The following is a 23,889-nucleotide window of genomic DNA, read 5'->3' as shown; positions in this document are numbered from 1 at the left end:
CTGCAGCATCTCGAGGAGGTGCTCAGGCGAATTCACCGAGCTGGACTGACTATCGAGCCGGGAAAGTGCCAGATGGGCATGAGTGAGGTCCACTAGCTGGGGCAACGTGTAGGTGGTGGCACCCTAAAGCCAGAGCCTGAGAAGGTGGGAGCGATCGTGAACTGGCCCACCCCCAGGACCAAGAAACAGGTGATGTCCTTCCTGGGCACTGCAGGGTACTATAGGCGCTTCGTACAGCACTATAGTAGCCTGGCAAAACCCTTGATGAACCTCACCAGGAAGAAGCTACCCCACATCGTCAACTGGACCGACGGCTGTGAGGGGGCCTTCCTGGCGTTGAAAACAGCACTGTGTAACGCCCCTGTGTTGAAAGCAGTCGACAGCAGTCGACCGTTCTTGGTGCAGACCAACGCCAGTGAGTTTGGCCTTGGTGCTGTGCTCAGCCAGGTTGACTTGGAGGACCAAGAGCACCCCGTGTTATACCTGAGCCGGAAACTTCTGCCGAGGGAAGTCACCTACTCCACTGTCGAGAAGGAGTGCCTGGCCATAATCTGGGCCCTGCAGCGCTTGCAGCCCTACTTATACGGCCGTGCCTTCACTGTGTTGACCGACCATCACCCTCTGCGCTGGCTAAACGCCATGTGCGGAACCAACGGCAGGTTGCTACACTGGAGCCTTGCCCTTCAGCAGTTTGACTTCACCATTGAACACAAAATGGGCAGGGAGCATGGCAATGCAGATGGACTGTCCTGCCGGGGTGAACCTGTTGAGGTGCACATGGAGGAGCACCGAGCGGTCCTGCCTCTGTAGCGCACACCAGAAGGGGGAGGTGTGAGGATAATATATAATATAAATTTTAGTTTCTCTTGCCTGTGAGTGCCATGCTGTGGGCTAAAACCCCCCTTCTCTTTGTGTTCCTGAAATGTGTGTGTAGGAAAGGTTTTATCGCTTCTAGCTCTGGGAGCAAAGAGATTTTTACGATCGGTATAGCTGCACAGACAATGGTACCAGCTGAAACTGGTCTGATCTCTCTTTTCAAAACATGAGGCTCTTTGTCCTAATCTTGTAAGATTCTGGGCCACCGATTTGGGCTACAAAAATAATAAGTATATATTGCTAACCTCCATCGGCGGATCTATCAGCCACTGTAAGACCGAGCCTCTAATTCCACCAGGTAAAAAAATATAGATTTCTCTGGAACTGTACGTCCCAAATAGCCCAAATTTGGTTTTATTAGAAAGCCAATTGTAAAATAAGAAGAAAGCTGGGTGTGTTATGATTCTGATATGTATGGGAACGAAAATACGAGACTTATAAGAATTAGAGTTAAATTTGGTAAGTCTGAAGAGAGAGGACAGCCTGGGTAAACCAACCCCTTTTAGTGATGTCACCAGGCTGAGCTATAAGTGTTATGCCAGGCAGCCAGCAGTGGGAGTCTGAGTTTTTTAATTGAGGAGCTGTTTCTATCCCAACCTCCTGATGCACTGGGACATTTGGGGTTCCGCCTACCAGCATGGTTTTGCCTGAAATGAACTGAGAACATGTGAGTTTTACCTTTTCTCATTTAATCCCTTTATTTTATAATTACCTTGTACATATTTTCAATTGTCTCATATTGTAACATCTTTATATGCCTTTTTATAAACACTGCCTTCTTTCGGAATAAAATATATAAATTACTAGTTTTCGTTCTTCCTGCTCTAAAACGTACCCTATGTCTTCTGAAGGGAATTACGCTACTGTTTTGGGTTAGCTTTGGACCTGTTTAAACGAAGCTGGTGGCAGCATAAGGTGTTCTGGGTATTTGGGAGTCATTGTAGCAATGGCGGCATTGATAATTATTGTTCCTGCCTGAGTAGTTATATCGCCTCGCTGCAGCGTGCCCAATAGCCAGTACATAGCAGGCAGCCTTTCTGGCGACTAACTACCCTAGGTGCAGTACCTAATCTGACCTGAGGGTAAGGGGGACGCCAGAGAGCTGCAAGTTCAAGCAGAACTGTACAGCGGGATATACATAAATCCCTGCAGTTCGTGGAATATTGAAGAGCAGTGGGATAATTAAAATAAGCCCCTGCTGTAAACTAAGAGGTCAATAGCCTTGTGTGTGTTTTTCCATCACATTGTAGCAGTGGAGGGATAACTAAGATAAGCCCCCCTGCACATGTGATAGCCGTCTGTTGGCCTAAAGTCACCCCGATCCGTGACGTAGGGGTGATGGTTATGGTGTAAATCATGACACAAATCATATTTATATCTATATTAGAAAAATAAACTTGCAATTTTCACACTCGCTGCTAGGCTTAATATTACCCTCCACCTTTTTGTTTTCCATAGTAGCAACATTGAAGATGGATAGATAACAATTAGCAGCAATAGACGGTCACAAACTCTGTTTTTGCAATAGAAACATTATCTGAGCAAGCTCTAATCTGGGAAAGCATCATTGTGCAGCTAGAGGGAGGACGTGAGCTGTGACATCATCTATTGTAAATGATGTATCGGTCCCGTGTTATCTACTGTATATAGAGTTGTTCCCTGCCAAGAATCGCAACCTGCCACTGTAATCCTGCCTGCGATGATAATGAGACTGCTATTGGCAGCCAGAAATTTAAGATATATACATATATATATATATATATATATATATATATATATATATATATATATACATATATATATATATATATATATATATATATATATATATATATATATATATATATATATATATACACTACAGTTCCAAAGTTTAGGGTCACTTAGAAATTTCCTTATTTTTGAAAGAAAAGCACATTTTTTTCTAATGAAGCTAACATTAAATGATTCAGAAATACACTCTGTACATTGTTAATGTGGTACATGACTATTCTTGCTGCAAACTTCTGGTTTGTAATGCAATATCTTCAAAGGTGTAGAGAGGCCCATTTCCAGCAACTATCACTCTATAGTGATCTTATGGTACTTTGTGTTTGCTAACTGTGTAAGAAAGCTAATTGATGGTTAGAATACCCTTGAAAACCCTTGTACAACTATGTTAGCACAGCTGAAAACAGTTTGGCTGATTAGAGTACCTATAAACCTGACCTTCCTTTGATCTAGTTGAGAATCTGGAGCATTACATTTGTTGGTTCCATTAAACTCTCAAAATGGCCAGCAAAAAAGAACTTTCATGTGAAATTCGACAGTCTATTCATATTCTTAGAAATGAAAGCTATTCCATGTGAGAAATTGCCAAGAAACTGAAGATTTCCTACAACGGTGTGTACTACTCCCTTCAGAGGAGAGCACAAACAGGCTCTAACCAGAGTAGAAGGAGAAGTTGGAGACCCCGCTGCACAACTGAGCAACAAGACAAGTACATTAGTCTGTAGCTTGAGAAATCGATGCCTCACAGGTCCTCAACTGGCAGTGTCAACGTCTACAGTGAAGAGGCGACTCCGGGATGCTGGCCTCCAGGGCATAGTGGCAAAGAAAAAGCCATATCTGAGACTGGCTAATAAAAGGAAAAGATTAATATGGGCAAAAGAACACAGACATTGGACAGAGGAAGATTGGAAAAAAGTGTTATGGACAGACAAATCCAAGTTTGAGGTGTTTGGATCACACAGAAGAACATTTGTGAGACGCAGAACAACTGAAAAGATACTGGAAGAGTGCCAGACGCCATCTGTCAAGCATGGTGGAGGTAATATGATAGTCTGGGGTTGCTTTGGTGCTGGTAAAGTGGGAGATTTGTAAAAGGTAAAAGGGATTTTTGAATAAGGAAGGCTATCACTCCATTTTGCAACGCCATGCCATACCTTGTGGACAGCGCTTGATTGGAGCCAATTTCATCCTACAGCAGGACAATGACCCAAAGCACAACTCCAAATTATACAAGGACTATTTAGGAAAGAAGCCGCCAGCTGGTACTCTATCTGATGATATGTCCTGCCTTTACCTCGGTTTCTTACTAATACCTCCATGCATTGATACCGGGTACAGCAGTGAGACTTAGGGATTGTTATATTGGTCTTTTACGGTTAACATAGCTGTACACACGTAATGTCCTTTGGTCCATTACAATAGATTACATGCCCTGTTGTTTCCCTCTGACCGCACCTCATGCATGTGCTGATCCTGTCCTTTCTTTGGCCCAATTTCCACACCTATGGATTCGATCACTTTGTGATTAAAAACCCATGTATTATATAAGTTGCACATTTCTTTGGATATAATTTGTTTCTGTATGCTATTTATTTTTATTGTAACAATACATTTTTGGTGACATTTTATTGTCAATTTTGACTCGATGTTCTCCTTGATTATCCTCTCTTTCTTCATGCGTTTAATACTTTTCCCTGTTAATTTCTCATTATTACACATAATGGACAAGTATGGTTCTAGAATAAATTGTTGGAACAAAGTAATGCAACTAATAGGTGGTGTAACCTTAGAGTAGACAGCCTAGAGAACACGCTCCCAACTAATGTGCCCAAAAAGTTACCAAAAAGTTTGAGGAAAAGGAAGGAAAAGCAATCCAGTCACTGATATCCCTGGGAAGACGGGAAAGTCAGGATCAGATGTTTTCTTCGCTATATTAAAGAATCTTCTGTTGTTCTGTGTCACATAATACTCCATAAAGTCACCGTGATTCATCGCTGCTCAATAATACACTCAGAAAGTGCAAGATGGAGACAGGAATACGTGTAACAAGCAGCAGATCATTGTTTTCATGGAAGAGCATAAATATATGTATACAGGTTACACCACATCTCCCAACGTGACCCCACTGGATAGGACTATCATCCTCTATACATAGAAGACTACAACCCCCAACGTGACCCAACCACTGGATATGACTATCATCCTCTATACATAGAAGACTACAACCCCCAACGTGATCCAACCACTGGACATGACTATCATTCTCTATACATAGAAGACTACAACCCCCAACGTGACCCAACCACTGGATATGACTATCATCCTCTATACATAGAAGAATACAACCCCCAACGTGACCCAACCACTGTACATGACTATCATCCTCTATACATAGAAGACTACAACCCCCAACGTGACCCAACCACTGGATAGGACTATCATCCTCTATACATAGAAGACTACAACCCCCAACGTGACCCAACCACTGGATATGACTATCATACTCTATACATAGAAGACTACAACCCCCAACGTGACCCAACCGCTGTACATGGCTATCATACTCTATACATAGAAGACTACAACCCCCAACGTGACCCAACCGCTGGAAATGACTATCATTCTCTATACATAGAAGACTACAACCCCCAACGTGACCCAACCACTGGACATGACTATCATCCTCTATACATAGAAGACTACAACCCCCAACGTGACCCAACCACTGTACATGACTATCATCCTCTATACATAGAAGACTACAACCCCCAACGTGATCCAACCACTGGATATGACTATCATACTCTATACATAGAAGACTACAACCCCCAAAGTGACCCAACCACTGGATATGACAATCATCCTCTATACATAGAAGACTACAACCTCCAACGTGACCCAACCACTGGATATGACTATCATCCTCTATACATAGAAGACTACAACCCCCAACGTGGCCCAACCACTGGATATGACTATCATCCTCTATACATAGAAGACTACAACCCCCAACGTGACCCAACCACTGGACATGACTATCATCCTCTATACATAGAAGACTACAACCCCCAACGTGGCCCAACCACTGGATATGACTATCATCCTCTATACATAGAAGACTACAACCCCCAACGTGACCCAACCACTGGACATGACTATCATCCTCTATACATAGAAGACTACAACCCCCAACGTGACCCAACCACTGGATATGACTATCATCCTCTATACATAGAAGACTACAACCCCCAACGTGGCCCAACCACTGGACATGACTATCATCCTCTATACATAGAAGACTACAACCTCCAACGTGACCCAACCACTGGATATGACTATCATCCTCTATACATAGAAGACTACAACCTCCAACGTGATCCAACCACTGGATATGACTATCATCCTCTATACATAGAAGACTACAACCTCCAACGTGACCCAACCACTGGATATGACTATCATCCTCTATACATAGAAGACTACAACCCCCAACGTGGCCCAACCACTGGATATGACTATCATCCTCTATACATAGAAGACTACAACCCCCAACGTGACCCAACCACTGGACATGACTATCATCCTCTATACATAGAAGACTACAACCCCCAACGTGACCCAACCACTGGATATGACTATCATCCTCTATACATAGAAGACTACAACCCCCAACGTGGCCCAACCACTGGATATGACTATCATCCTCTATACATAGAAGACTACAACCCCCAACGTGACCCAACCACTGGACATGACTATCATCCTCTATACATAGAACACTACAACCCCCAATGTGACCCAACCACTGTATATGACTATCATACTCTATACATAGAAGACTACAACCCCCAACGTGATCCAACCACTGGACATGACTATCATCCTCTATACATAGAAGAATACAACCCCCAACGTGACCCAACCACTGTACATGACTATCATCCTCTATACATAGAAGACTACAACCCCCAACGTGACCCAACCACTGTACATGACTATCATCCTCTATACATAGAAGACTACAACCCCCAAAGTGACCCAACCACTGGATATGACTATCATCCTCTATACATAGAAGACTACAACCCCCAACGTGGCCCAACCACTGGATATGACTATCATCCTCTATACATAGAAGACTACAACCCCCAACGTGACCCAACCACTGGACATGACTATCATACTCTATACATAGAAGACTACAACCCCCAATGTGACCCAACCACTGGATATGACTATCATCCTCTATACATAGAAGACTACAACCCCCAACGTGGCCCAACCACTGGATATGACTATCATCCTCTATACATAGAAGACTACAACCCCCAACGTGACCCAACCACTGGATATGACAATCATCCTCTATACATAGAAGACTACAACCTCCAACGTGACCCAACCACTGTACATGACTATCATCCTCTATACATAGAAGACTACAACCCCCAAAGTGACCCAACCACTGGATATGACTATCATCCTCTATACATAGAAGACTACAACCCCCAACGTGGCCCAACCACTGGATATGACTATCATCCTCTATACATAGAAGACTACAACCCCCAACGTGACCCAACCACTGGACATGACTATCATCCTCTATACATAGAAGACTACAACCCCCAACGTGGCCCAACCACTGGATATGACTATCATCCTCTATACATAGAAGACTACAACCCCCAACGTGACCCAACCACTGGACATGACTATCATCCTCTATACATAGAAGACTACAACCCCCAACGTGACCCAACCACTGGATATGACTATCATCCTCTATACATAGAAGACTACAACCCCCAACGTGGCCCAACCACTGGACATGACTATCATCCTCTATACATAGAAGACTACAACCCCCAACGTGGCCCAACCACTGGATATGACTATCATCCTCTATACATAGAAGACTACAACCCCCAACGTGACCCAACCACTGGACATGACTATCATCCTCTATACATAGAAGACTACAACCCCCAACGTGGCCCAACCACTGGATATGACTATCATCCTCTATACATAGAAGACTACAACCCCCAACGTGACCCAACCACTGGACATGACTATCATCCTCTATACATAGAACACTACAACCCCCAATGTGACCCAACCACTGTATATGACTATCATACTCTATACATAGAAGACTACAACCCCCAACGTGACCCAACCACTGGATATGACTATCATCCTCTATACATAGAAGACTACAACCTCCAACGTGACCCAACCACTGGATATGACTATCATCCTCTATACATAGAAGACTACAACCCCCAACGTGGCCCAACCACTGGATATGACTATCATCCTCTATACATAGAAGACTACAACCCCCAACGTGACCCAACCACTGGATATGACTATCATCCTCTATACATAGAAGACTACAACCCCCAATGTGACCCAACCACTGTATATGACTATCATACTCTATACATAGAAGACTACAACCTCCAACGTGACCCAACCACTGGATATGACTATCATCCTCTATACATAGAAGACTACAACCCCCAACGTGACCCAACCACTGTACATGGCTATCATACTCTATACATAGAAGATTACAACCCCCAACGTGACCCAACCACTGGATATGACTATCATCCTCTATACATAGAAGACTACAACCCCCAACGTGACCCAACCACTGTACATGGCTATCATACTCTATACATAGAAGACTACAACCCCCAACGTGACCCAACCACTGGACATGACTATCATACGCTATACATAGAAGACTACAACCCCCAACGTGACCCAACCACTGTACATGGCTATCATACTCTATACATAGAAGACTACAACCCCCAACGTGACCCTACCACTGGATATGACTATCATCCTCTATACATAGAAGACTACAACCTCCAACATGACCCAACCACTGGATATGACTATCATCCTCTATACATAGAAGACTACAACCCCCAACGTGATCCAACCACTGGATATGACTATCATCCTCTATACATAGAAGACTACAACCCCCAACGTGATCCAACCGCTGGATATGACTATCATCCTCTATACATAGAAGACTACAACCTCCAACATGACCCAACCACTGGATATGACTATCATCCTCTATACATAGAAGACTACAACCTCCAACGTGACCCAACTGCTGGAAATGACTATCATTCTCTATACATAGAAGACTACAACCCCCAACGTGACCCAACCACTGTACATGGCTATCATACTCTATACATAGAAGACTACAACCCCCAACGTCACCCTACCACTGGATATGACTATCATCCTCTATACATAGAAGACTACAACCTCCAACATGACCCAACCGCTGGAAATGACTATCATTCTCTATACATAGAAGACTACAACCCCCAACGTGACCCAACCACTGGATATGACTATCATACTCTATACATAGAAGACTACAACCCCCAACGTGACCCAACCACTGGATATGACTATCATACTCTATACATAGAAGACTACAACTCCCAACGTGATCCAACCACTGGACATGACTATCATCCTCTATACATAGAAGACTACAACCCCCAACGTGACCCAGCCACTGGATAGGACTAACATCCTCTATACATAGAAGACTACAACCCCCAACGTGACCCAGCCACTGGATAGGACTATCATTCTCTATACATAGAAGACTACAACCCCCAACGTGACCCAGCCACTGGATAGGACTATCATCCTCTATACATAGAAGACTACAACCCCCAACGTGACCCAACCACTGGATATGACTATCATTCTCTATACATAGAAGACTACAACCCCCAACGTGATCCAACCACTGGACATGACTATCATTCTCTATACATAGAAGACTACAACCCCCAACGTGACCCAACCACTGGATATGACTATCATCCTCTATACATAGAAGAATACAACCCCCAACGTGACCCAACCACTGTACATGACTATCATCCTCTATACATAGAAGACTACAACCCCCAACGTGACCCAACCACTGGATATGACTATCATCCTCTATACATAGAAGACTACAACCTCCAACGTGACCCAACCACTGGATATGACTATCATCCTCTATACATAGAAGACTACAACCCCCAACGTGGCCCAACCACTGGATATGACTATCATCCTCTATACATAGAAGACTACAACCCCCAACGTGACCCAACCACTGGATATGACTATCATCCTCTATACATAGAAGACTACAACCCCCAATGTGACCCAACCACTGTATATGACTATCATACTCTATACATAGAAGACTACAACCTCCAACGTGACCCAACCACTGGATATGACTATCATCCTCTATACATAGAAGACTACAACCTCCAACGTGACCCAACCACTGGATATGACTATCATCCTCTATACATAGAAGACTACAACCCCCAACGTGACCCAACCACTGTACATGACTATCATACTCTATACATAGAAGATTACAACCCCCAACGTGACCCAACCACTGGATATGACTATCATCCTCTATACATAGAAGACTACAACCCCCAACGTGACCCAACCACTGGATATGACTATCATCCTCTATACATAGAAGACTACAACCCCCAACGTGATCCAACCGCTGGATATGACTATCATCCTCTATACATAGAAGACTACAACCTCCAACATGACCCAACCACTGGATATGACTATCATCCTCTATACATAGAAGACTACAACCTCCAACGTGACCCTACCACTGGATATGACTATCATACTCTATACATAGAAGACTACAACCCCCAACGTGACCCAACCACTGGACATGACTATCATCCTCTATACATAGAACACTACAACCCCCAATGTGACCCAACCACTGTATATGACTATCATCCTCTATACATAGAAGACTACAACCCCCAACGTGATCCAACCGCTGGATATGACTATCATCCTCTATACATAGAAGACTACAACCCCCAACGTCACCCTACCACTGGATATGACTATCATCCTCTATACATAGAAGACTACAACCCCCAACGTGACCCTACCACTGGATATGACTATCATACTCTATACATAGAAGACTACAACCCCCAACGTGACCCAACCACTGGACATGACTATCATCCTCTATACATAGAAGACTACAACCTCCAACGTGACCCAACCACTGGATATGACTATCATCCTCTATACATAGAAGACTACAACCCCCAACGTGATCCAACCGCTGGATATGACTATCATCCTCTATACATAGAAGACTACAACCCCCAACGTCACCCTACCACTGGATATGACTATCATCCTCTATACATAGAAGACTACAACCTCCAACGTCACCCTACCACTGGATATGACTATCATACTCTATACATAGAAGACTACAACCCCCAACGTGACCCAACCACTGGACATGACTATCATCCTCTATACATAGAACACTACAACCCCCAATGTGACCCAACCACTGTATATGACTATCATCCTCTATACATAGAAGACTACAACCCCCAACGTGATCCAACCGCTGGATATGACTATCATCCTCTATACATAGAAGACTACAACCCCCAACGTCACCCTACCACTGGATATGACTATCATCCTCTATACATAGAAGACTACAACCCCCAACGTGACCCTACCACTGGATATGACTATCATACTCTATACATAGAAGACTACAACCCCCAACGTGACCCAACCACTGGACATGACTATCATCCTCTATACATAGAACACTACAACCCCCAATGTGACCCAACCACTGTATATGACTATCATCCTCTATACATAGAAGACTACAACCCCCAACGTGATCCAACCGCTGGATATGACTATCATCCTCTATACATAGAAGACTACAACCTCCAACATGACCCAACCACTGGATATGACTATCATCCTCTATACATAGAAGACTACAACCTCCAACGTGACCCAACCACTGGACATGACTATCATCCTCTATACATAGAAGACTACAACCCCCAACGTGACCCAACCACTGTACATGGCTATCATACTCTATACATAGAAGACTACAACCCCCAACGTGACCCTACCACTGGATATGACTATCATCCTCTATACATAGAAGACTACAACCTCCAACATGACCCAACCGCTGGAAATGACTATCATCCTCTATACATAGAAGACTACAACCCCCAACGTGACCCAACCACTGGATATGACTATCATTCTCTATACATAGAAGACTACAACCCCCAACGTGACCCAACCACTGGATATGACTATCATACTCTATACATAGAAGACTACAACCCCCAACGTGACCCAACCACTGGATATGACTATCATCCTCTATACATAGAAGACTACAACCTACAACGTGACCCAACCACTGGATATGACTATCATACTCTATACATAGAAGACTACAACCCCCAACGTGACCCAACCACTGGATATGACTATCATACTCTATACATAGAAGACTACAACTCCCAACGTGATCCAACCACTGGACATGACTATCATCCTCTATACATAGAAGACTACAACCCCCAACGTGACCCAGCCACTGGATAGGACTAACATCCTCTATACATAGAAGACTACAACCCCCAACGTGACCCAACCACTGGATAGGACTAACATCCTCTATACATAGAAGACTACAACCCCCAACGTGACCCAGCCACTGGATAGGACTATCATCCTCTATACATAGAAGACTACAACCCCCAACGTGACCCAACCACTGGATATGACTATCATTCTCTATACATAGAAGACTACAACCCCCAACGTGATCCAACCACTGGATATGACTATCATCCTCTATACATAGAAGACTACAACCTCCAACATGACCCAACCACTGGATATGACTATCATCCTCTATACATAGAAGACTACAACCTCCAACGTGACCCAACCACTGGATATGACTATCATCCTCTATACATAGAAGACTACAACCCCCAACGTGACCCAACCACTGTACATGGCTATCATACTCTATACATAGAAGACTACAACCCCCAACGTGACCCTACCACTGGATATGACTATCATCCTCTATACATAGAAGACTACAACCTCCAACATGACCCAACCGCTGGAAATGACTATCATTCTCTATACATAGAAGACTACAACCCCCAACGTGACCCAACCACTGTACATGGCTATCATACTCTATACATAGAAGACTACAACCCCCAACGTCACCCTACCACTGGATATGACTATCATCCTCTATACATAGAAGACTACAACCTCCAACATGACCCAACCGCTGGAAATGACTATCATTCTCTATACATAGAAGACTACAACCCCCAACGTGACCCAACCACTGGATATGACTATCATACTCTATACATAGAAGACTACAACCCCCAACGTGACCCAACCACTGTACATGACTATCATACTCTATACATAGAAGACTACAACCCCCAACGTGACCCAACCACTGGATATGACTATCATACTCTATACATAGAAGACTACAACTCCCAACGTGATCCAACCACTGGACATGACTATCATCCTCTATACATAGAAGACTACAACCCCCAACGTGACCCAGCCACTGGATAGGACTAACATCCTCTATACATAGAAGACTACAACCCCCAACGTGACCCAGCCACTGGATAGGACTATCATTCTCTATACATAGAAGACTACAACCCCCAACGTGACCCAGCCACTGGATAGGACTATCATCCTCTATACATAGAAGACTACAACCCCCAACGTGACCCAACCACTGGATATGACTATCATTCTCTATACATAGAAGACTACAACCCCCAACGTGATCCAACCACTGGACATGACTATCATTCTCTATACATAGAAGACTACAACCCCCAACGTGACCCAACCACTGGATATGACTATCATCCTCTATACATAGAAGAATACAACCCCCAACGTGACCCAACCACTGTACATGACTATCATCCTCTATACATAGAAGACTACAACCCCCAACGTGACCCAACCACTGGATATGACTATCATCCTCTATACATAGAAGACTACAACCTCCAACGTGACCCAACCACTGGATATGACTATCATCCTCTATACATAGAAGACTACAACCCCCAATGTGACCCAACCACTGTATATGACTATCATACTCTATACATAGAAGACTACAACCTCCAACGTGACCCAACCACTGGATATGACTATCATCCTCTATACATAGAAGACTACAACCCCCAATGTGACCCAACCACTGGATATGACTATCATCCTCTATACATAGAAGACTACAACCTCCAACGTGACCCAACCACTGGATATGACTATCATCCTCTATACATAGAAGACTACAACCTCCAACGTGACCCAACCACTGGATATGACTATCATCCTCTATACATAGAAGACTACAACCCCCAATGTGACCCAACCACTGGATATGACTATCATCCTCTATACATAGAAGACTACAACCCCCAACGTGACCCAACCACTGGATATGACTATCATCCTCTATACATAGAAGACTACAACCTCCAACGTGACCCAACCACTGGATATGACTATCATCCTCTATACATAGAAGACTACAACCCCCAACGTGGCCCAACCACTGGATATGACTATCATCCTCTATACATAGAAGACTACAACCCCCAACGTGGCCCAACCACTGGATATGACTATCATCCTCTATACATAGAAGACTACAACCCCCAACGTGACCCAACCACTGGATATGACTATCATACGCTATACATAGAAGACTACAACCCCCAACGTGACCCAACCACTGGATATGACTATCATACTCTATACATAGAAGACTACAACCTCCAACGTGACCCAACCACTGGAGATGACTATCATCCTGTATACATAGAAGACTACAACCCCCAACGTGACCCAACCACTGGATATGACTATCATACTCTATACATAGAAGACTACAACCTCCAACGTGACCCAACCACTGTACATGACTATCATCCTCTATACATAGAAGACTACAACCCCCAACATGACCCAACCACTGGATAGGACTAACATCCTCTATACATAGAAGACTACAACCCCCAACGTGACCCAACCACTGGATATGACTATCATACTCTATACATAGAAGACTACAACCCCCAACGTGACCCACCCATTGGATAGGACTAACATCCTCTATACATAGAAGACTACAACCTCCAACGTGACCCAACTACTGTACATGACTATCATCCTCTATACATAGAAGACTACAACCCCCAACGTGACCCACCCACTGGACATGACTATCATCCTCTGTACATAGAAGACTACAACCCCCAACGTGACCCACCCATTGGACATGACCATCATACTCTATACATAGAAGACTACAACCCCCAACGTGATCCAACCACTGGACATGACTATCATCCTCTATACATAGAAGACTACAACCCCCAACGTGACCCAACCACTGGATATGACTATCATCCTCTATACATAGAAGACTACAACCCCCAATGTGACCCAACCACTGGATAAGAATAACATCCTCTATACATAGAAGACTACAACCCCCAACGTGACCCAACCACTGTACATGACTATCATCCTCTATACATAGAAGACTACAACCCCCAACGTGACCCAACCACTGGACATGACTATCATCCTCTATACATAGAACACTACAACCCCCAATGTGACCCAACCACTGTATATGACTATCATACTCTATACATAGAAGACTACAACCCCCAACGTGACCCACCCACTGGATAGGACTATCATACTCTATACATAGAAGACTACAACCCCCAACGTGACCCAACCACTGTACATGACTATCATCCTCTATACATAGAAGACTACAACCCCCAACGTGACCCTACCACTGGATATGACTATCATCCTCTGTACATAGAAGACTACAACCCCCAACGTGACCCACCCACTGGACATGACTATCATCCTCTGTACATAGAAGACTACAACCCCCAACGTGACCCACCCACTGGACATGACCATCATACTCTATACATAGAAGACTACAACCCCCAACGTGACCCAACCACTGGATATGACTATCATCCTCTGTACATAGAAGACTACAACCCCCAACGTGACCCACCCACTGGACATGACTATCATCCTCTGTACATAGAAGACTACAACCCCCAACGTGACCCACCCACTGGACATGACCATCATACTCTATACATAGAAGACTACAACCCCCAACGTGATCCAACCACTGGACATGACTATCATCCTCTATACATAGAAGACTACAACCCCCAACGTGACCCAACCACTGGATATGACTATCATACTCTATACATAGAAGACTACAACCCCCAACGTGACCCAACCACTGGATATGACTATCATCCTCTATACATAGAAGACTACAACCCCCAATGTGACCCAACCACTGTATATGACTATCATACTCTATACATAGAAGACTACAACCCCCAACGTGACCCAACCACTGGATATGACTATCATCCTCTATACATAGAAGACTACAACCCCCAATGTGACCCAACCACTGTATATGACTATCATACTCTATACATAGAAGACTACAACCTCCAACGTGACCCTACCACTGGATATGACTATCATCCTCTATACATAGAAGAATACAACCTCCAACGTGACCCAACCACTGTACATGACTATCATCCCCTATACATAGAAGACTACAACCCCCAACGTGACCCAACCACTGGATATGACTATCATCCTCTATACATAGAAGACTACAACCCCCAATGTGACCCAACCACTGTATATGACTATCATCCTCTATACATAGAAGACTACAACCTCCAACGTGACCCAACCACTGGATATGACTATCATCCTCTATACATAGAAGACTACAACCCCCAACGTGACCCAGCCACTGGATATGACTATCATACTCTATACATAGAAGACTACAACCTCCAACGTGACCCAACCACTGTACATGACTATCATCCCCTATACATAGAAGACTACAACCTCCAATGTGACCCAACCACTGGATATGACTATCATCCTCTATACATAGAAGACTACAACCCCCAACGTGACCCAGCCACTGGATATGACTATCATACTCTATACATAGAAGACTACAACCTCCAACGTGACCCTACCACTGGATATGACTATCATCCCCTATACATAGAAGACTACAACCTCCAACGTGACCCAACCACTGGATATGGCTATCATCCTCTATACATAGAAGACTACAACCCCCAACGTGACCCAACCACTGGATATGACTATCATACTCTATACATAGAAGACTACAACCCCCAACGTGACCCAACCACTGGATATGACTATCATCCTCTATACATAGAAGACTACAACCCCCAACGTGACCCAACCACTGGATATGACTATCATCCTCTATGCATAGAAGACTACAACCTCCAACGTGACCCAACCACTGGATATGACTATCATACTCTATACATAGAAGACTACAACCCTCAACGTGACCCAACCACTGGATATGACTATCATCCTCTATACATAGAAGACTACAACCCTCAACGTGACCCAACCACTGGATATGACTATCATACTCTATACATAGAAGACTACAACCCCCAACGTGATCCAACCACTGGATATAACTATCATCCTCTATACATAGAAGACTACAACCTCCAACGTGACCCAACCACTGGATAAGACTAACATCCTCTATACATAGAAGACTACAACCCCCAACGTGACCCAACCACTGGATATGACTATCATCCTCTATACATAGAAGACTACAACCCCCAACGTGATCCAACCACTGGACATGACTATCATTCTCTATACATAGAAGACTACAACCCCCAACGTGACCCAACCACTGGATATGACTATCATCCTCTATACATAGAAGAATACAACCCCCAACGTGACCCAACCACTGTACATGACTATCATCCTCTATACATAGAAGACTACAACCCCCAACGTGACCCAACCACTGTACATGACTATCATCCTCTATACATAGAAGACTACAACCCCCAAAGTGACCCAACCACTGGATATGACAATCATCCTCTATACATAGAAGACTACAACCTCCAACGTGACCCAACCACTGGATATGACTATCATCCTCTATACATAGAAGACTACAACCCCCAACGTGGCCCAACCACTGGATATGACTATCATCCTCTATACATAGAAGACTACAACCCCCAACGTGACCCAACCACTGGACATGACTATCATCCTCTATACATAGAAGACTACAACCCCCAACGTGGCCCAACCACTGGATATGACTATCATCCTCTATACATAGAAGACTACAACCCCCAACGTGACCCAACCACTGGACATGACTATCATCCTCTATACATAGAAGACTACAACCCCCAACGTGACCCAACCACTGGATATGACTATCATCCTCTATACATAGAAGACTACAACCCCCAACGTGGCCCAACCACTGGACATGACTATCATCCTCTATACATAGAAGACTACAACCTCCAACGTGACCCAACCACTGGATATGACTATCATCCTCTATACATAGAAGACTACAACCTCCAACGTGATCCAACCACTGGATATGACTATCATCCTCTATACATAGAAGACTACAACCTCCAACGTGACCCAACCACTGGATATGACTATCATCCTCTATACATAGAAGACTACAACCCCCAACGTGGCCCAACCACTGGATATGACTATCATCCTCTATACATAGAAGACTACAACCCCCAACGTGACCCAACCACTGGACATGACTATCATCCTCTATACATAGAAGACTACAACCCCCAACGTGGCCCAACCACTGGATATGACTATCATCCTCTATACATAGAAGACTACAACCCCCAACGTGACCCAACCACTGGACATGACTATCATCCTCTATACATAGAACACTACAACCCCCAATGTGACCCAACCACTGTATATGACTATCATACTCTATACATAGAAGACTACAACCCCCAACGTGATCCAACCACTGGACATGACTATCATTCTCTATACATAGAAGACTACAACCCCCAACGTGACCCAACCACTGGATATGACTATCATCCTCTATACATAGAAGAATACAACCCCCAACGTGACCCAACCACTGTACATGACTATCATCCTCTATACATAGAAGACTACAACCCCCAACGTGACCCAACCACTGTACATGACTATCATCCTCTATACATAGAAGACTACAACCCCCAAAGTGACCCAACCACTGGATATGACAATCATCCTCTATACATAGAAGACTACAACCTCCAACGTGACCCAACCACTGTACATGACTATCATCCTCTATACATAGAAGACTACAACCCCCAACGTGACCCAACCACTGGATATGACTATCATACTCTATACATAGAAGACTACAACCCCCAAAGTGACCCAACCACTGGATATGACTATCATCCTCTATACATAGAAGACTACAACCCCCAACGTGGCCCAACCACTGGATATGACTATCATCCTCTATACATAGAAGACTACAACCCCCAACGTGACCCAACCACTGGACATGACTATCATCCTCTATACATAGAAGACTACAACCCCCAACGTGGCCCAACCACTGGATATGACTATCATCCTCTATACATAGAAGACTACAACCCCCAACGTGACCCAACCACTGGACATGACTATCATCCTCTATACATAGAAGACTACAACCCCCAACGTGACCCAACCACTGGATATGACTATCATCCTCTATACATAGAAGACTACAACCCCCAACGTGGCCCAACCACTGGACATGACTATCATCCTCTATACATAGAAGACTACAACCCCCAACGTGGCCCAACCACTGGATATGACTATCATCCTCTATACATAGAAGACTACAACCCCCAACGTGACCCAACCACTGGACATGACTATCATCCTCTATACATAGAAGACTACAACCCCCAACGTGGCCCAACCACTGGATATGACTATCATCCTCTATACATAGAAGACTACAACCCCCAACGTGACCCAACCACTGGACATGACTATCATCCTCTATACATAGAACACTACAACCCCCAATGTGACCCAACCACTGTATATGACTATCATACTCTATACATAGAAGACTACAACCCCCAACGTGACCCAACCACTGGATATGACTATCATCCTCTATACATAGAAGACTACAACCTCCAACGTGACCCAACCACTGGATATGACTATCATCCTCTATACATAGAAGACTACAACCCCCAACGTGGCCCAACCACTGGATATGACTATCATCCTCTATACATAGAAGACTACAACCCCCAACGTGACCCAACCACTGGATATGACTATCATCCTCTATACATAGAAGACTACAACCCCCAATGTGACCCAACCACTGTATATGACTATCATACTCTATACATAGAAGACTACAACCTCCAACGTGACCCAACCACTGGATATGACTATCATCCTCTATACATAGAAGACTACAACCCCCAACGTGACCCAACCACTGTACATGGCTATCATACTCTATACATAGAAGATTACAACCCCCAACGTGACCCAACCACTGGATATGACTATCATCCTCTATACATAGAAGACTACAACCCCCAACGTGACCCAACCACTGTACATGGCTATCATACTCTATACATAGAAGACTACAACCCCCAACGTGACCCAACCACTGGACATGACTATCATACGCTATACATAGAAGACTACAACCCCCAACGTGACCCAACCACTGTACATGGCTATCATACTCTATACATAGAAGACTACAACCCCCAACGTGACCCTACCACTGGATATGACTATCATCCTCTATACATAGAAGACTACAACCTCCAACATGACCCAACCACTGGATATGACTATCATCCTCTATACATAGAAGACTACAACCCCCAACGTGATCCAACCACTGGATATGACTATCATCCTCTATACATAGAAGACTACAACCCCCAACGTGATCCAACCGCTGGATATGACTATCATCCTCTATACATAGAAGACTACAACCTCCAACATGACCCAACCACTGGATATGACTATCATCCTCTATACATAGAAGACTACAACCTCCAACGTGACCCAACCACTGGACATGACTATCATCCTCTATACATAGAAGACTACAACCCCCAACGTGACCCAACCACTGTACATGGCTATCATACTCTATACATAGAAGACTACAACCCCCAACGTGACCCTACCACTGGATATGACTATCATCCTCTATACATAGAAGACTACAACCTCCAACATGACCCAACTGCTGGAAATGACTATCATTCTCTATACATAGAAGACTACAACCCCCAACGTGACCCAACCACTGTACATGGCTATCATACTCTATACATAGAAGACTACAACCCCCAACGTCACCCTACCACTGGATATGACTATCATCCTCTATACATAGAAGACTACAACCTCCAACATGACCCAACCGCTGGAAATGACTATCATTCTCTATACATAGAAGACTACAACCCCCAACGTGACCCAACCACTGGATATGACTATCATCCTCTATACATAGAAGACTACAACCCCCAACGTGACCCAACCACTGGATATGACTATCATCCTCTATACATAGAAGACTACAACCTACAACGTGACCCAACCACTGGATATGACTATCATCCTCTATACATAGAAGACTACAACCTACAACGTGACCCAACCACTGGATATGACTATCATCCTCTATACATAGAAGACTACAACCTCCAACGTGACCCAACCACTGGATAAGACTAACATCCTCTATACATAGAAGACTACAACCCCCAACGTGACCCAACCACTGGACATGACTATCATCCTCTATACATAGAAGACTACAACCCCCAACGTGGCCCAACCACTGTACATGACTATCATCCTCTATACATAGAAGACTACAACCCCCAACGTGACCCAACCACTGGACATGACTAACATCCTCTATACATAGAAGACTACAACCCCCAACGTGACCCAACCACTGGATATAACTATCATCCTCTATACATAGAAGACTACAACCCCCAACGTGACCCAGCCACTGGAGATGACTATCATCCTGTATACATAGAAGACTACAACCCCCAACGTGATCCAACCACGGACATGACCATCATACTCTATACATAGAAGACTACAACCCCCAACATGACTCAACCACTGGATATGACTATCATCCTCTATACATAGAAGACTACAACCCCTAACGTGACCCGACCACTGAAGATGACTATCATCCTCTATACATAGAAGACTACAACCCCCAACGTGACCCAGCCACTGGAGATGACTATCATCCTCTATACATAGAAGACTACAACCCCCAACGTGATCCAACCACTGGATATGACTATCATCCTCTATACATAGAAGACTACAACCCCCAACGTGGCCCAACCACTGTACATGACTATCATCCTCTATACATAGAAGACTACAACCCCCAACGTGACCCAACCACTGGACATGACTAACATCCTCTATACATAGAAGACTACAACCCCCAACGTGACCCAACCACTGGATATGACTATCATCCTCTATACATAGAAGACTACAACCCCCAACGTGACCCAGCCACTGGAGATGACTATCATCCTCTATACATAGAAGACTACAACCCCCAACGTGGCCCAACCACTGTACATGACTATCATCCTCTATACATAGAAGACTACAACCCCCAACGTGATCCAACCACGGACATGACCATCATACTCTATACATAGAAGACTACAACCTCCAACGTGACCCAACCACTGGATATGACTATCATCCTCTGTACATAGAAGACTACAACCCCCAACGTGATCCAACCACTGGATATGACTATCATACTCTATACATAGAAGACTACAACCCCCAACGTGATCCAACCACTGGATATGACTATCATACTCTATACATAGAAGACTACAACCCCCAACGTGACCCAACCACTGGATATGACTATCATCCTCTATACATAGAAGACTACAACCCCTAACATGACCCGACCACTGGAGATGACCATAATATGATCCTAGAAGACATTTGCCGGGGTCTGAGTGGTCGTAGTGATCGTGCAGCTGTTTGTGGGTCCTCAGAATAACGTCACCTGGTGGTCCGGTACTAGATCCACTACACCCACCATTATCCGTCCTCAGGACTGAGCTGCAGATTGTTCCTCCTCAGTTCTCTCTCTTTGGTAAATTCTCCATGTTTCTTCTAGTTTTCCTAGACCTGGTGCAGACCTGGCAGCACGTCGCCCAGATCCCACCATCTTATCAGTGTGCGGAGAATATAGGGGGATCCAGTACGTACCTTTCACATCTATAGACGAGACCGATAAATAACCCCCCAGGACGAAGGAAAGGAGCGAAAGTCGAACCCCAAAGTGATAAGACATGTTATAGTCAGGGGTCCGGCGACCTGCTGGGGATCCGCTCAGTCCGATATTGTGAATCAAAGTCTGGGACCCTGAGAATAAGACTTCAACTTCATAAACATCTCCTGTCACCGCGGACAATGGGTGGAAACTCCTGACGTATGAAGCCCCCAATCTGCTCCATGGACAGATGTCTGGAATATTATAGTTCTGCTGATTCAGACGACATGGAGAACAGAGGAAACGAGATAACGCAAATCCTAGGAAGAGAACGTGTAAATAACTGCGGATTTATTACACCGTGTCCTCTGTCATCTCCACCCCGTAAACACCAAACATCGCCAGTACATCTTCTTACATTAAAGAGCAGTATTATAGTACTTCTATTCTTGTACATAGGGGCAGTATTATAGTACTTCTATTCTTGTACATAGGGGCAGTATTATAGTAGTTCTATTCTTGTACATAGGGGCAGTATTATAGCAGTTATATTCTTGTACATAGTGGCGGTATTATAGTAGTTATATTCTTGTACATAGGAGCAGTATTATAGTAGTTATATTCTTGTACATAGGGGCAGTATTATAGTAGTTATATTCTTGTACATAGGGGCAGTATTATAGTACTTCTATTCTTGTACATAGGAGCAGTATTAGAGTAGTTATATTCTTGTACATAGGGGCAGTATTATAGTACTTCTATTCTTGTACATAGGAGCAGTATTATAGCAGTTATATTCTTGTACATAGTGGCGGTATTATAGTAGTTATATTCTTGTACATAGGGGCAGTATTATAGTAGTTATATTCTTGTACATAGGGGCAGTATTATAGTACTTCTATTCTTGTACATAGGAGCAGTATTAGAGTAGTTATATTCTTGTACATAGGAGCAGTATTATAGTAGTTATATTCTTGTATATAGGGGCAGTA

The 23,889-nt window shown here is 44.0% G+C and overlaps 1 protein-coding gene across 1 annotated transcript in view; it reads right to left on the bottom strand.

The window, feature by feature from the left end:
* LYVE1 (lymphatic vessel endothelial hyaluronan receptor 1) overlaps nt 1-23,130 on the bottom strand; it is a 28,412-nt gene extending 5,282 nt beyond the window's left edge. The window contains exon 1 of the mRNA XM_069738881.1: nt 22,894-23,130. Coding sequence (XP_069594982.1) covers nt 22,894-22,978 — 85 coding nt within the window. The 5' untranslated portion in view covers nt 22,979-23,130. The remainder of the gene's footprint in view (nt 1-22,893) is intronic.
* Between the last annotated feature and the right edge of the window lie 759 nt (nt 23,131-23,889).

The sequence above is a fragment of the Ranitomeya imitator genome, chromosome 9 (assembly GCF_032444005.1).
Source record: "Ranitomeya imitator isolate aRanImi1 chromosome 9, aRanImi1.pri, whole genome shotgun sequence".
NCBI classification, from domain to species: Eukaryota; Metazoa; Chordata; class Amphibia; order Anura; family Dendrobatidae; genus Ranitomeya; species Ranitomeya imitator.
The sequence above is the reverse complement of the archived record's forward strand: the minus strand, read 5'-3'. Positions and strand labels throughout refer to the sequence as shown.